The sequence below is a fragment of the Acomys minous genome, assembly GCF_964271855.1.
Source record: "Acomys minous genome assembly, chromosome: 18".
NCBI classification, from domain to species: domain Eukaryota; kingdom Metazoa; phylum Chordata; class Mammalia; order Rodentia; family Muridae; genus Acomys; species Acomys minous.
The window spans coordinates 45,027,237-45,045,109 of record NC_140501.1 but is presented as its reverse complement, the minus strand read 5'-3'; the positions used below and the strand labels follow the sequence as shown (position 1 = coordinate 45,045,109).

Genomic DNA, 17,873 nt, shown 5'->3' with positions numbered 1-17,873 from the left:
CGGGGGGTGTTTTAGTCTTGAAAATGCACAAGCAGGATTTCTAAAACGGCCTCCTTCTCTAGGGCATTTCTGTACAAATTTACCCTAATTAAGGCATCAAGCTCCTTCACAGATTATTTGGAAAAGATGATGTTTAGAAAAAGAAATTTAAAAACAAATAGCAATACTGTACATGTCTGCAATTACTGCAGGTTATCAGACTGTAAATTCTACCTTTATTTACTTACGAGAATATTCGTTAATTCCTTCTGGCTTTTCTATTAGCCCCAAGCTACCCTCAGAGAATAACTAAGTTTCATTGCAACATCACAACTGAACACGAGGATCAGGAGCAACTGTTACAAATATTTGCTAACTTGATTCTTCCTGTCAGAGGAGCAATTCTAATTACAGCAATACAAATACTCAAATGTAAGCTTTTTCATGGACCGGCTAACCCAACTCCATCACTTAGATTCTAACAATGACTTAAAACAGCACTCCGTGATGGAGTGACACAATGCCAGCACAAGAATGTCTATAAGAAAATTAGGTCTTTATGTAATTTGTGGAAAAGCAAATTATCAACAACAATCTCCAAGCATCACAGAAGCACGCCTTTAGTATGTATGCCTCACTCTGCAACTTTGGGCAAGCATCTTACTTTTGGTGCGCTCATATAATAAAAAGAGAGACAAGCACCAGAGAGACGAACCAGCTGGTAAGAAGCACCTGCTGCCAAGCCTGAGGACCTGAGTTCAATCCCTGACACCTAGAAACGACATGGAGAAGAAGGAGGAAGCTCACCACCAAACGTTTCCTAATCTGCACACACCAAACAAACAAACGAGCAAACGAGTATTAAATAATTCTAATTTTTCTCTCAGTACCAGGAAAATCCACTGACTACACAGGACTGAAAACATCGACGGGTACTCAACCTCTGATGTGATAAATGATGTCCCAACACCCGTGCCTCTCCGTTGAGAAACTCCACCTCCCCCAGACCTCTCCACTTACCACAAACACATGTTCCAGCCCTGTTCTTGATAATCAAGGCAGAAATGGAAGCCACAAAGGGGCTCTGAGTAACTCCTGGGTCTCCACAGAAACCAGAGAGGTCAAAGACATTTCCAGAGACCACTAATGGACAAATGATTACCGCAGGCACACTGCCACACAATCCCACACCTGCCTCAGAGGCAGGGAACACAACCAGACAGTTCATGAAAACTGAATTTAAAAACTGCGTGTCTAGTTAGGGCCTAGAAACACATCTTCCAACCAGTGTGACTGGATCCAGCCCTGTGTTCTCTTGTATGGATGGCAGGGTGCTCTCACCCGGTGAGGGAGTGAGTGGGGACAGAACTGAGAAAAAAACAAATGAAGCAACTCAGCACACAGCACCACGCTGGAGCTCCTGGGTCTTTGGCAAAGGTCTCATCCATAAAAGGCCCCAACTTCACTAAACTGTTAGTATGCTAAGCTTCACGGCTGCCAGTTAACTATAACACGTAGCATTTATATAGCACCTCACCCAACACACCTCATCACTCAGCAGGAGTATACGGGAAAAGACCTCGTTTCTAGAGATGGCTCAGCCAGTGAAACCCCTGTAGGAGCCTTGAGTTTGTATGCCCAGCAACTGTGTACAAGTTTAGCACAGTAACCCTAGCCCTCGGTGGGAGGGGGGGGCACGCCAGAGCCTAGAGGATTCCTGGGGCTTGCTGGCCAGCCAGTCAGTCTAGCTCAGTTTCAGGGAAAGACCCTCACCTCAAAACATAAGGCACAGGGGCTGGAGTGATGGCTCAGCAAAGTATTTGCAGCACAAGTATGAGAGCCTGAGCCAGCTCTGCAGCAGTGATGTAAAATCCAGGTGTGGTGTTGTGTGCCTGTCACCCCTCTGCACGGGGGGCGGGTGGGGGGGAAGGCCTGCTGTCCAGCCCGTCTTGCTGAAATTCGGCGAGTCCTAGGTTCTCCAAGAGATCCACTCTCGTGGGAATACGGCAGAGTGATAGAGAAAATGTACCATTCTTCCCTGGCTTCGCCACGCACAGGCACAGACCACAGTTATGTGTACACACAGACACGCACATGCTATAGCCACACTCACACGCGTACACAAACACACAAAGAGACACATACAAACGGAGAACCCATTGAGGAAGACAGACACTCAACTGATCTCTGGCCTACACACACACACACACACACACACACACACACACACACACACACACACCTCATTCTCAACAAGTTTCAAGTGTTTTAACAAGTTAAATGAGATCTGGTCTACACACATCTACAGGTCCCCACACAACCTGACCTGGTTTTACCGTAAGGGGAGAACGTGCCCTGCTCACCTGCAAGCCATGACTTTTCATCACTTTAATAAGAAAGTCACAGCAAACTGAACTAAGGAGCTCCAGAGAAAGAAATCACAGTGCTCGGAACTAGATGCTAGAGTCTAGGCGAGGAGAGAGGGGCCATCTTGTGCTTTAGACAATGTCTATACATCCGCCACCTATCAACTATCAACTCTACCTATGTATCTATCTATGTATCTATGTATGTATGTATGTATGTATGTATGTATGTATGTATGTATCCTATCTACCTATCTACCTAATTATCTATCTTTGTAGTTCTAGGAATGAACCCTGGAGAGGCAAACACACCAAGCCAGTTCTGTACCACTGAGCTCAGTCTGGTGTGGACTTTAATCAAGCACACAGCTCCATCCCCTTAGGTAAATAACTTGAAACCAACTATTGACTATAGCGTATCAACATGATTCCTGCCTTGCTGGGGCACTTTACGGCTTTATGAAGTGATGCAGGTAAACGTACTAGTCAACAGCCAGATAGGAGCAGACGCTGAGTAAGCGGTATCCTCCTCTCTTCCCTCTTTCCACAAAGCAGCACTCACATACACAATGTCTATGCTGCAAGAGATGGTGAGCAAGGTCTGAAAAATGTAGATTATTGTTATCAGTAGTGACTCTAAAAGGATCAGATATAGAGTTAGAATTCCATACACACCCTGCACCAGTGCCTGCGTCCAGGTGGAAATACAAGTAGGCTGTGTGGGGCAGTGGTCATGTGGGGCAGTGGTCATGTGGGGCAGTGGCTGTGCAGAGCGATGGCTGTGCAGGGTGACGGCTGTGCAGGGTGCTGGCTGTTGTGGATAGTGTTTGTCTTAAGACTCAACTGTACTGTGCTGGCAAGGTTAAGGTGATGTTTTGCAGTTTGCCTTCCTTGTGAAAGGATGAAGGCATAGCTGCTCTCCTTCTGATGGCTGAGGTATTTGGACTTGTTTCTAGAGTGGACACTGACCCTGGAACGCTCACCCTCACTTAGAAAAAAGTATGACTCTATTCAGAACACTCTGATGTGAGAATGTTTGAAACCGCTTTTCCAAAACAGCCAACAAACAATGCTTATAGTCCTATGGGATGAGTGACTTCCTCAGCACGCAAGCCTTAAAAGGCGAGTTGTCTGAATGCTCAGGGTGTGCCCAACATTTTTTTTTTCTTAAACAAATTGCTAATCTGTAACCTCAAAAACAAAAGCCTCCTGCTCCAGAATGACAGCTGGCTCCCCAGGGAACTCTTTCCCCAACTGATAACTAAAAATAAGTTGACACGGCATGGTTACCTATAACACTACTGTTTTAGAAAAAAAAACAAAACAAATAAATAAAACTAAATCAAGGATAAATGAGAATAAATGGAAAATACTCTTTCTTTTTAGTCTATGACCTTAACCAAGGCTGGCCATAGCATTTCTTCATGGTTAAGAAAGCTCATCAGTCTATTTCACCTGCTTCACAAGTAACTGCTGTGCTTTGTTTTTTGTTACTTGTTTTTTAAATTACTGTGTGTCCATGCATGTAGAGATCAGAAAGCTGGTTCTCTTCTTCCACCACGTGGGTCTAAGAGATTAAACTCAAGTCATCAGGCTTGGTGGCAAGTTCCTTTACCCACTGAGCCAGTGCACTACATATTTCTCTCTCTCTCTCTCTCTCTCTCTCTCTCTCTCTCTCTCTCTCTCTCTCTCTCTCTCTCTCCTCCTCTCTCTCTCTCTCACACACACACACATACACACACACATACACACACACACACACACACACACACACACACACGTTTTCTACTAAAAGCACACTTGCCCAGCCCCAGGGGGAAACAGAAGAGACCACACCAAAGCTGCAGAGTTGTCATCAAAGTGGTGGCCCAGCTCTGGTGGCACTGAGCACCCAGGGTCTGGCTGATCCTAAGTGTGGCACATGGTCCCTGCGTGAAGCATACCAGACTTGGTAGGAAAGGCTTAGTGCAAACAGTCTCGATAGTTTTCTGTCATATACATACTGGGGTCATAGCACTTTACCTCTCTACAGTGAAGTATAATGTTACAAAAAAGGACTTTTTGTTGTTTCTCTCAACAGTTTCAACATGGCCATTGATACACTGAACCCACGTGTTTTGTTTGCTTGGATGTCTACTGGACAGTTGCAATGGATGAGGCTGTTTCCACTAACGTTACCATAAGGGGTCAAGTTCCATGTCACTGTTCCCTGGCCTAGGTTCCATCATTTGGGTCAAGAGCTCGGACTACCCGGCTTCTACAACCTGCTGGCTCTCTGACACTCTGTATCTTGCGGGTCACGGGGAAGCAGGACAGTGGCAGTACTAAGGCGTGGGACGGGAACTAGGATCAGCTCACTGCATAAGGGACACACAGCTTGCATCCAGGACTGGAGACTGCACTGTTCTGACATGCCAAACTGCTCCCAGAATCACAGCACCCTGCTCTCTCCCTGATCTTTGAGTTCATTATGGGTGACCTCCTTTCTTGTGAGAGGTGGTTTCTAATTTAACCATAATTTTTTTTTTGGACATATGTGCAATCTGCAAGAATCACATCGCTATGATGCCATAACCTATCAGCTTCAGGAACTGCAAAGCCTGTGAAATTCAGGAGGTGTGACCCACAGGCAACCTACACATATCAGGAACCATGACCCAGCACAGCACGGTTGCCAGCTTCATGTCTTCTCACTTTACAACGCACTGCCTCCAAGGGGCAGGCACCTGCTTGTTAGTTTCTGTGTTGCTTCCAAGGGTTGACACACTGGAACCTTAGTCTCCAGTCTGGTGGTGTTAGGAAGTAAGGGGATCCTTTAAGGGGTGGAGCCTAGCAGAAGGTGATTAGAGCACTGGGCATGCTCTTAGGCAAGGATGATCATCCTGCTGGGTCCCAGTTACAGCTAAAGAGAGCAAAACTGGTCCCTCCCTCTCCTCGGCATCCTGTCTAGCCATGTGCTCTGTCCCCTCACACATCTGTTGCCAGCATGATGCCATCAGCTATGGATAAGGAAGTCCCTCAGCAGAGCCCAAATGGATCCTGTGTTTTCAGCCTCCAAAACTGTGACCTAACCACCCTGTTGTATAAAATTCCCAGACTCGGGTATTCTGTTATAGCAATGGGAAAGGAAGATCGCAGACTTCTCCTTAAAGGAAGTCTTTCAGAGGACCTTTAATGGTTATGGCCAGTTAACGAACAAGAGCATCTTAGAAATCAGTAACGTACCAACTCCATTAACTGTTTGAGCTGACCTAGCTCCTCAGGCAGTGATCCAAGCTTGTTGTTACTCGCGATTAAGACTTTGAGAGGCAGGCCACACAGGCAGGCAGGCAGGGCAGACAGCTGATTTCGACTGTAAAGACAATACAACAAAAACACATGTAAACAGAAAGGCCACGTCATGACGCTGCCCATGAGTGAGTTCTCTTTTGTTAAGGAGTACATTTTTACTTCGGGTTGTTTGAGATAGGGGTGCTCTATGTATCTGTGACTGGCCTGGAGTCCCTCCGTAGTCTAGGATAGCTTTACACAGTATATATAACCTTCTGCCTCTGAATCCAAAGTGCTGGAATCACAGACACACAGCACCATGCCTAGCTATGAACATGAGAAGACATTCCGTAAATATAAAAGCTCCAATACTTCAGTCTATGAAATCACTCAAATTTTAAGCGCACCAGGGGGTGGGGAACACATAAAAACGAATAGAAGCATGGACAGACAAGATTGGATAACAAGGATCAAAAAAGCAACAATAACTATGGTGAGACTTCATCTTACACTGTCAGAGTAACCAAGACTGGTAAGACAGCCCATGGTGGTGGGGATGCAGAGTAAGGGGAACACTCATCCATTGCTGGTGGGCATGCCACTAGGGAAATCATTGTGGCAGCTCCTCAGTAGGATGGGAACCAATCCGCCTCAAGAGCCAGCTATAAGGCTGGAGAGATGGCTCAGAGGTTAAGAGCATTGTCTTCTCTTCCAGGGGTCATGAGTTCAATTTCCAGCAACCACATAATGGCTCACAACAACCTATACCATCTAATGTCCTCTTCTGATATGCAGGTATATATGCAGATAGGGCACTCATACACATAAAGTAAATTAAAAATAGAATAATATTTTAATAAAATTAAAAATAAAAGAACCAGCTATACCACTCTGAGCATACAACCAAGAATGCTGCATCCTACTACAGAGGCTCAACCATATTCATTCCTGCTCTCTTCATCACAGCCTCAACAGATAAATGGATATTGAAAATGCGGTGTATTTACACAATGGACTATTACTCAGCTGTTTAAAAATAAAATCGTGAAATTCCCAGGGAAACAGATAGAGCTAGTAAAATTACTGTTTGTTTGTTTGTTTTTGGTTTCCAGGCTGGCCTTGAACTCACAGAGATCCACCTGCCTCTGCTTCCTGGAGTGTCAGGATTGCAGGCACATGCCATGACACCAGGCTGTAAAAATTATTCTGAGTGAGATAACCCAAACCCAAAAGAACAAATACGGTATATATTTGCATATATGTAGACATGAGCTATTACGTCTTCAGTAAGCAGGCTACAATTCACATAACCACAGAGGTCAGGTATAGAGTGAGGGACTAAGTGGGGGGGGGGGGAAGAAGGGGAATCATCTCCTACAGGAAGTGGAAGTAGAATAGACAGTTATGGATGGACAAGGCACACTGGAACAAAAGTATCAAATGGGGAGGAGAAGGGAAGAGTAGGGTGGCACGGAGGGGACACGGAAGGGACAGCTAACACTAAGGGCTATTTGCAGGGTCATCTGAAAATCTACTGCATCAGAAGCTTCTTAAAATACATACAAATATGGAAAAAGATAAATTGACTCAGCAAATACCCAGGAGACAAAGCCCCAGCAAGACATCCCTAGTGCTAGGAACAGGTTACCTCTAACTGATTTGTGGGTCAAAGGAGCCCCATGGAAACCCACAAACAACCCAGGCTACTGCCAAGGCTATTGGTGGCTGAGAGTAAGGCCAACTGCTCCGTGAGACTCATGGAGCACGGAGAAGCCGAGCTGGGGCCTCTGCCCCTGCTGAGTAGTCCTATGACACTAGAAGATACAGCACACTATAAAAAGAGAAAGGAAAACACCACCGCAGCCACGAAACCTTCCATCTACAGTGGTGCTCTCCTCGCAAGACACACTGGCCCAACAGTAACACAGAAGCTGTGGGAGTAAGCAAGCCCTGCCTGGTTGGGTTAAAGGCCCTTTTTCCATGAGAAGGAACTCAGGCCTGCTACTGCTGAGGCGGCCAATAATCTGATGCCAGACAGGCCATGGACCTAGGGGAAACCCAAACACTATTCACACTGTTCTGCTAAAGGACTGCAGCAGTGCAATGACTCCTAACAACATTCTGCTACACCCATAGGTCAGTGTCGTGGCTCAGCCACCATCAGAGGAGCTTCCTCCTGAAGCGGATGGGAGCGAATACAGAGACCCACACAGCCAGACAACGTGCAGAGAGTGAGAGACTTTGGAAGACTCAGTTCTAAGTGGGATGTCCCCATCAAAGCCCTTCTGTCAGAGCTCAGGGAACTCTGGAAGAGGACGCAAAAAAACAAACAAAAAACAAAAAACAAAAAAAACAAAAAAACAAACAAACAACAACAACAAAAAATACCATGTAGCAGCCAGAGAGAACAAAGACACCAAGAAAACAAGGCCTTCTAGACACAACAGGGCTGACACACAGAAGAGCACTCAGGCTGTGGCAGCATGCACAGGTCCAGGCCAGACAGGGTCCATGTGGTGAGAGGAAAATGGACCCAAGCCCCATCCCTAACCCAGAAGCTGTCTCCAACTGATAACTGCTTGGAAAAGAAAATTTAATTTTCTCCAATGGGAGTCTCACTGGGTATACAAACTTTTAAGGGCAGGACCCTGCAGTAGACGGCCAACAGAAAATGAACTGAATAGTGATTTTAGAGAGGTGGGTTTTTTGGGGGCGGGGCACGTAGATCTACAAGAAAGCTATTTCCACAGCTGGCCAGAAGAGCTCTTCCATAACGCTGTAACAGGAGAGAAGAGGGAGGTGGCGGTCCTCCAGGGGGCCCTGGCTCTGGAGGACCAGGTGTCTTCCTTCCCAGGTTAGAAACAGACTATGTCGTGCCACAGACACTCTCCCTAGTCTCGGGGGACAGCGGAGGTAGAAGTGGGCTGCAGCCTGTCTCCCTGTTCTCTCACATTCCTCACCCACCACAAGGACCCGTCTAAATAAGGGCTCCCTTGGTGTCGTGATGGCTTTTCTTAAGCTCTGAGAAGGGCTCTGTGGCCACCTCTGGAAAGACAACTCAGTTATTAAAAGGTGGCGAGTAAATAATTCATAACGTAATTTGTGATTATGAAATATTTATAAATATGTAAGCCAGGCACGCGGTATACACCTTTAATCCAGCACTAGGGGAGCTGACAGAGAAGGAAGGCCTGGGTTACAGGGAGGCCCCTCTCTAAAAGCAGAAAGTTTATAAATATCCTATTTCACAAGGTGAAAACTGGCCCAAAAGAATGTTAACAAGGCAATTCTCTTTGTACAAAGGCATATCTCAATTTCCTATGGGGGGGGGGGGGTGAGGGGAATGGATATTTTCAAAGATTTCTACTTTCCAATCCCCCTTGAGATTTTTCCTACACTTCTGTTCTGGGTCTCACCAGCTGATGCAGGCGCCTAACCAGGCCAGTGACACAGATGACAGAGTCGTTATCACAAAACCAAAAAAAGAAGCAAAGAAGGCTCTGCTGGGCTGCTTCATTCTCTCTGGAGTTGTTTGAGGTCAAGCACTACCTTCAAACGGAATAAACTCTACCTTTCTGGACCCTGGAGAGGTGGTTCAGTAAGTGCCTGCTGTTCTTCCGGAGGATCTGAGTTTGGGTCCCAGCATCTATGGCAGGTGGCTCACAAGCACCTCTAACTCTACTCTAGAACCACCCTTTCTGACCATCAAAGACACACACACACACACACACACACACACACACACACTAAAATATATATATTTATATAGCTTATATATAAATATATATACATATATATATACACACATACATATATACATATACATATATATATACATACATACATACATATATATATATATATATATATATATATATATATATATATATATATACATACATACATACATACATACATATATAGGCTAGCCGGGCGGTGGTGGTGCACGCCTTTAATCCCAGCACTGGGGAGACAGAGGCAGACGGACCTCTGTAAGTCCGAGGCCAGCCTGGTCTACAAAGTAAATAGGATAGCCAAGGCTACACAGAGGAAACCCTGCCTCGAAAAACAAAAACAAAAACAAAAACAAATAAACGAAATAAAAATCCCAAGCTTATAAAAAACATCTGTGGCCTATTTGGTGGAATGAATGCTTTTTACACCACAAGCTGGCTCAGCACTCAAGTCCACGAGTTAATAATTTAGTCGTAGTAAAAGCCGGCATAGACATGTTTCCTCTGTGCCACCCATCTGTTCCTATAGTGTCTGTTACATATATTTTGTCACAAGTTATTTTTGGATTATTTGCAGTTTTCAGGACAGTCGGAGGAAACAAGCATAGATAACAGAGGCCCGTGGTCCCCAGGGAAACATTCATAAAGGAGATAGGCAACTTATCCCTGCAGTGCCCTGTCCACTGCAGATGTCAGCAGCCTTTGCTTCCTGAAGCCACTCATCTGACACCTGTGCCTCTCAGGGGCACAAGTCCTCCCGCAAGCCTCCAGGCTATAAACAGACCCTTCCGGGAAAGAATGTTAAGGAATAAAGTCACAAGGTACCTGATAAGGTATAAACCAGTGTTTATCCTCAAATCCAATCAGCGAGGTCTGTCTATTAATTTTATTTATTGTTGTTTCTTTTTGTCTCTCTTTCCAAACGTTGATTTGTATAGTGAAAAGGAGCATGTTGAGTTGATACAGAATCAGGGGTTCAACTGTGGTGGCCTGAGATTTCCTGTCCTCACTGCAGGAGAGCCTTCCTTACCTCCTCAGGCCGCCACTGTCCCTGACCTGCCTGGGCAGACGAGGACAGGGGGCAAGGAGAGGGACGAGGGCCTGGCGCTCTCAGCTTACCAACATGATGATCTGATTTATTTTTTCACCGGGACCAAACTGCAGAAGAGAAAGCAGATGATCTATCCAGGATGAAATTCTAGTGCTCAGCCAAACACTAAGCCCACTTATACAAGTGAAGCCATCTGTATCCAACTACTGAGATGCTTTATAAACGAAAGTTAACGAGAGCACTTGTGTGCTCAGCTAGTTCAATTTATTGTCCTTAACTGCTAAAATCCCGGCTGACAAGCAAGACACCAGAAGCAGCGAGACCATTGGAGACCTAAGCGTTTGTTAAGTATGGGACTCATCGAGACACCCCACGTCAAACAGCACATTAAAAAATGTATAGGATAATTAGGAGAGTTTTACTAGGTTAGTTGTTTTTTTTTTTAATAATACTAAGGAGTTTACTGAAAAATAACTACTTGGGTTTTTTGGTAAATAAGGCTGTCCTACTCTGAAACAGAAAGACAAAGGAATAAACTATGATTCTATGTCATGATCAGTGAACGCAAACACCAGCTAAAAAGAAATACAACCATTCAAAGACCTGTTGAAGGGAGCCAAAGTGGGCTCTAACCCCAACCTACTCCTGGTTTTGAGTCCAGTCAGTCAGGACTAGCGCCTGCTCCTGCATGTTCCCATCAAGCAAGCTTCTCTCCACCTTTTCCCTAGCAAAAACGTGAATCCTGAGGTACACAGCTAGGTCTACAGACAGCCACAGGAACAGCGATGTGAAATTATTAACCTTCAGAGAACTGGTAAGAAGAAAACCCCTCAGGCCTCAAGTGCCACAGGGCTGGTTTCAGTGTGGCCACACCAGGCTCAGCCTCTGCTGCAACGGACAGAGAGATGACATAAACATCTGTACTGACCGCAGGACCAATGCTGTCCACACTGGGCACCTGACCTACAGGAAGCGGCAATAACTTCAGCCAGAAGTTTCCTTTTTTTTTTTTAACAGAACACCTCATCTGGTTCTATTTTTATTCTTTGGTGTGAAATCTGCTCACCTTCCATTCAAGTAGCACGGCTTGCCTTCTGTTCTGCATATGGCACCTGCTAGTTTCCAGACACACAGGGCAGTGAACAATATCCATAAAGAACCATTTCCTTTTCCTGCTTCCTGCTTCCTCCTTCCTGAAAAGCCGCCCTGGCAAGCGCCCCGCCCCCTCACCATCCCTGAGTGACTAACTACTTCCCTTCATCACAGCACCCCCTCAGACCCACGTCCTTCATTCCCACAGCAATGTGTCTCAACGATTAACTATAAAAGCCTGCCTTTGAGGAAACTTTTGATGCACCTGGAGTTTATGCCATAAAGCTTAAATCAATTAGTAACTGCCTTTTTGTTTAATCGTAGAGCCAAAGTATTCCGGTAAGTTCTTCAGTCTGAGAGCTTATTTACTTAGCAGAGTTGGGGATCGAAGCCAGGGTCTCCTAAGTGCTGCTACTGTGCACTGGCCTCGGCCCAGAGAAAAGACTGACTTGGCGTTAAACGCACACCTCCAATCTGGGAGCCCAAGTTTGAAGCTTGCGCTGAAGTAAGTGACAGCCTCACTGTGACCCTCATTCGCAAACTTGAAATGCCTTAAAACTAGAAACACACAGTGATCCTTTCAATGCAAATTAACTTCATGCCCACACATGTAAACGGCATGTTTTGAGCAGGTTAAGGACTTAGTTTGAAAAGGAGAACTGCATCAAAGCCAGTGCCCCCTTCCCCCCCCCCCGCTACCCCCCCCACAACCCAGTGAACCTTTAAAGCCACGCCTGAGAACTCAGGCCCGTTTTGCAGTAGCTGCTTCGTGCTCCTTCAGCTGTGCATGCCTGGACCATATTTGGGTACCACAACTGCACTGGTTTCCCACAATAACAGCCCATCAGTCTCCTCTTGAGTATAAATAACTCAAAGTATTCCATATTTCTATACCCTAGCTCCATAGCAACCACTGCTAAGCAATGCCTCACACTTTGATTAATGCCTCAACCTCAGATAACTGCGTGAAATCTGTTTGTTTAAAAGGAAAATAAATGCTTCAGAATCAAGGGGAAATTTTCAAAGTGAAGTCAGTATCAACATCAGCAAGAATGTTAATTTACCAGACATTTTCAGAACCAACAACATAGGTTTTGGGTTACATGTCTGTGTGTGTATTTACAGGGAGGATGCTCATATATGGTGTGTGTGTGTGTGTGTGTGTGTGTGTGTGTGTGTGTGTGTGTGTGTGTGTGTGTTTAGGCAAGAAAGCAATCTGAGGAGTTGTTAACACCTCAGGAGCCATCCACCTTATTTTTTGTGACAGGGTCTTTCATTGGCCTCTCACTTACCTAATAGGCAAGTTCTGATATCCAGCTGCCTTCTTGGCAATAGGATTACCAATGCCTCCTGGCCATCCCTCCATACATTCATTCTAAAATTAAAAAAAAAAAAAAAAAAAAAAAAAAGCAAAAGAAAGGAAAGCCAGGAAAATGCCAGGAGAGAGGCACAAATTTTCCAGCAGGAGGCAATAAAATGCTATACTGGTGTTTAATGATTGATTAGTGCAAAAGAAGATGAAGAAAAAGAGTCAAAATAATTCTGAGATCTCAAGCAGACGTGATGGAAAAGAAGAATAAAAACATGAATTAGAGTGAGAAAGAAGCCAAGATGCAAAAGAAACAGCTTCAGTCTTACTATTCTCTAGCTATGGTAAAACATCACAACCACGGCAACAGAGAAGAAAGGATTTCTTTGGCTTTATGGTGCCAGAGGTCTATGATGGGCCACGATCTCAGAGAGGACATAGCAGGCAGCAGGCAGCTGCAACTGCAACTGTGAACTCACATCTTGAACCACAAACAGGAAGCAGAGAGAACTTACTGGGAATTGTCTGTGGCTATGGACACAAAGCCTGCCCCCTAGTGACACACCTTCTCCAACAAGGCCACACCCCCGGATCCTTCCCAAACAGTATCAGAAACAGGGGACCAACCGAGTATTCAAACATGTGAGTCTACAGGGCCATTCTCCTTCAAGCCTCTACACTTGAGTTTTGCTCATGCTGGATTTTGAGGTGTAAACGAGACATCCAAGAGGATGTGCGGAGCAGGCAAAGAAGGATGTGAGGAATGGCGCTCAAAGGCGTTTTTCTCCAGATGGAGAAGAAACTTGGGACTTGAGAGACAGGAGGTCTTAGAGGAAGCTGAGGGCCAAAGCTTTGGGATCCTCCAGCTTTAAATAAGTGCAGGGAGGGAGAGAGGGAGGGAGGGGGGGGAGGGAGAGAGAGAAAATAGTGAGACTTGGGAACAGTGAAGAAAGAGAAAGAGGCAGAAAGTCTCCAGGAAAGAGCCATCAAGACCACAGAAGGAGGGCTGGAGAGACGGCTCAGAGGTCAGGAGCACTGACTGCGGGAGGTCCTGGGTTCAATTCCCAGCAACCACGCGGTGGCTCACAACCATCTGTAATGTGATCTGATGCCCTCTTCTGGCCTGCAGGTGTACATGCAGGCAGAGCACTGTATAGGTAACATTAAATAAATAAATAAATCTTTTTTTTTTAAAAAAGACCACAGAAGGACAATGTCGCTGGCATCATTATCAAACAGGATTCCATTATTTTTAACACGCCCTGAGTGCTTTCGGCTCACAAACCAGCGTGAAGCTCCTAGAAACCATGAGAGGTATATGAACCCTTCCGCTTCATCCCCGACAGGACCAGGCAACATCATTCTGAGCGACAATCAACTATATCCTACCTGAACTGTGATGGTGTTTTTCTAAAGTAATATAAAGCCGCAGAGCCTCCCCATTGGGTTTCTGAAGATCTAGATAGAATAGGTTGATGACTCCCGAGGAACAAAGAAGAGAAACTTCTAGATAAAACTGTGATAAGGGGACTCGTAGCCAGCCCTTCGGATTCTATGTGAGTGCCTGCGGGTGTCAGCACTGCTGTCAAGACACCCAGTGGTCACCATGGTGATGTGAAACTGTTTTCCAGGGCACGTTCCGGCTGAGGGCACAGTGGTTTCATAGTACACATCATCTACAAAGGGGATAGCGCTCATAACCAGTTGCTTAAACTCCCATTCTGAACAACAGAAAGCACACGAACTCTCCTCAAAGACTACAGGTCCTCCGCTGGTTCTGCTCCACCACCACCTGCCTTCAGGCAACAGGGTCCCTCACAGTCCTCAGGAGACTTGATCTAACAAGAAAAGCATTCACGACCTCCAGGAAATATTTTGCCCATCTATAGCCATGTTCAGTGAGCTCACTGCTGTGCAACTGTTCCATGAGAGGATAGAATTTTGAATTAGTGCCCAGAATGTAGAAGGCACCGGCTCACAGGCTGAGGACCCCTGGGGAGGACTTAAAGCAGGAAGAGGGAGACATTAGCACAGGCTTCCCCTCCAGCTGCTTCCTGGCTGCTGCTACAAGGAGAGCAGCCCTGCTCTGCCACTCCCTTCTGAGCAGGACCGGGGCAAGCTTCCGAAACCCTGAGCTGAGACAAAGCTTCCCACACACATGCTCAGTTATTTAACCACAACAACGAAGATCTCAGTAACACACCAGCTACCGACACAAAATGGGTTGCAGTGGAAGAGAAGCAAATCACAGAAAGTCATTCACAACTTTATATATACACACACACACATATATACACACACATACATACATACACACACACACACACACACACAAACACACACACACACATAATTTTCCCCCAGCAAATGCACATGAGTTACTCATGGCATTAATTGCACAGGCTATAAAGAAAACCTTGAACAATCTAAAGAATCCACAACAGAAAGCAACCCTTGAAACAACAAATCAAATTCAAAATGAATTTTAAAGAGCTACCTTAAAACAACTCTATAGAAATGTAGAGTTCACTGGTCAGAGTAATACTGGAAAGAAGAAACAATTCAAGGGTGATAAAACATCAACAAAAAATAGTGTATACTATGTTTTGGACAACTGACACCCAAATGTCATGTGTTAAAGGCTGGGGTGGATAGTGGGGCGGGGAAGTGGTGGTGCACGCCTTTAATCCCAGCACTTGGGAGGCAGAGGCAGGCAGCTCTCTGTGAATTCGAGGCCAGCCTGGTCTACAGAGTGAGTTTCAGGACAGCCAGAGCTGTTATACAGAGAAATCCTATCTCAAACCACCACCTCCCCCCCCAAATGAAAAGGCTGGGGTGGTGAGGTTAAGGGTCTTGAGAAGGTGGGTGGAGCTTTTGGGGGGTACCCTTAAGTCACTTGGAATATATTCTGGAAGAGAGCACCATTTTGTCTGTTTCATTGCTTTCTGGTTCATGAGATGGGTAGTTTATTTGTTTGTTTGTTTGTTTCTGTCGCACGCTTTGGTGAGGATGTACTACCCACATCAGAGACCCAAATTTATGGAGCCACCCAATCTTTTATTGATGCCTCAATAATTACAAGTCGTAATCATTTTACATTCATTGTCCTATAGTTTGCTGTAGTGTCAGAAACTAAAATACTACATATAAAAATATCTAGCCTAGGGGCTGAAGAGATGGATCAGTGGTTAAGAGTGCTGGCTCCTCTTCCTGAGGATCCAGGTTCAATTCCCAGCACCCACAAGCAAGCTCACGACTGTCTGTAACTCCTTTTCCAGGGGAACTAACTCCCTCACATACTCTGGCAAATACCAATGTATGTAGCATAAAAATAAATTATAAAAAAATATTTAGCATCCTCCTAGAGCTCTACGTATCAAGGCACCCATACCTTGAACGCTTTTAGCAGAGAGGAAAAGTAAAGCCAGGCACAGTGGCATAAGACTATAACCCAGAACTGGGGCCACTGAGGCAGAGGACTGCAAGTTTAGCCAAAGCTTAAAAAAAATGAATAAACCCGTAGGTAAAATAGGATGAAGGAAACATGATAGATCAGACCAGAAATGAGTGAAATAGAAAATAAAGGATCAACAGATAATGAAACAAAAAACTAACACACACACACACACACACACACACATCTTTAATTAGAAGTAACTCTGAGGGCTGGGCTTGGTCACGCATGCCTTTAATCCCAGCATTTAGGAGGTAGAGTAGGGCAGACCTCTATTGAGATCTTGTCTCAAAAAAACAAATAATAACCTTCTGAAGGGAAAAAAAAAAGCCAGTAAGAATAAAAGGGAACTATAGCAATACTCAAATACAAAGGTTTTTTCTTGTTTCCATGCTTGGGCTGTCCCCTGAAAGTTTCTCTAACAATTACTTCCAGGTTCCTGACATGGTTCCACAGGACATGGAAGGCAAGGGAGATGATGCTCAGTAAGGTTTAAGTGCTCAGTAATCTACGAAATGGCAGAGTATGGATGCACCCATACCTGTCACTCCTCGTAGCGTGACTGGAATCACTCTTCTGCCTCACACCTGCCACAGATGCCACCGCACGCTCATCTAGTGCCGTCATGGCCAAATGGTGCTGGCAGTATTGGGGATGATGACTCTTCCCCAGACCCAGAATTTTCTTTATAGGTGTGTAGGGGTGTGTGTGTGCGTGTGTATGTGTGTGTGTGTGTGCGCGCGCGCGCGCGTGTGTAACATACGTAGGTATGTGTGTGTGTATAGACAGAGAGACAGATGATATGCATTTTTCTCCTATCTCTCCTCTTATATACAGTGCTATATTATACAGCACAATATATGCAGCAATATATTAATTGCAAAATTTTTAAAGGAAATACAAAAAGTTTATTATCAATGAAATGGCAATGTTTCAAAGGGCTTTTATTAGTCTAGTTAGAAAAATAAATGCAATTTGGAACTACAGAATAAACACGGAGAATTACAGGAGGCGAAGAGAAATGTCTGCAGTGAATTCAGAATAAGCATTCACCTCATTTCCAGAGAGCTACTCTGGGGCACAAAGATCTTCACATCCCTTGGAAGATCAGAAACAACAAAAACTCAGCAAACCCAGACTTCCCTCTGTAGAGAGTACAATGTTGCTTTTGTGTTGGGGCCTTTTTTTTTCCTCCCAATACAAACAGTGAGCTAAAACATCTGTGATCAGGTGTGTATAATGGAAAAATCCTCCACGGAAGTCCTGCCAAGTATGGGCGAGGCTAAAAGGAATGGAATTTGGTAAGAAATAGCGCACTATTAACGTACTAGTGTTTGGAAGCCTGCCAGCACAAAACAGAAAGACACAAACAATTCATAAACGCATTCAAAGGTGTAGGGCACACTGGCTGTATGTTCAGCCATATTAACAAATGCCTGGGAAGCCCTAGAAAAAACAAGACTTTAAGCCATATGTAGACAGCTGTGCTACTATGTAGCCTCGCTGTCCCCATGGCCTTTTTTCACGGCTACCATTTCATGGAAAATGTATTCACATTTTAAGATTAACAGTGTCAAATTCCAATCTGGTTCACTGTGCTTTGGTGTCTCTGTGTAAT

General features: G+C 45.0%; 1 protein-coding gene across 4 annotated transcripts in view; it reads right to left on the bottom strand.

Moving 5' to 3' along the window:
• LRCH1 (leucine rich repeats and calponin homology domain containing 1) overlaps positions 1 to 17,873 on the bottom strand; it is a 181,462-nt gene that overhangs the window by 70,815 nt on the left and 92,774 nt on the right. For all 4 annotated transcript variants that reach the window (XM_084766976.1, XM_084766977.1, XM_084766978.1 and 1 more), the window contains exon 3: positions 5,571 to 5,697. In XM_084766976.1, coding sequence (XP_084623102.1) covers positions 5,571 to 5,697 — 127 coding nt within the window. The remainder of the gene's footprint in view (positions 1 to 5,570; positions 5,698 to 17,873) is intronic.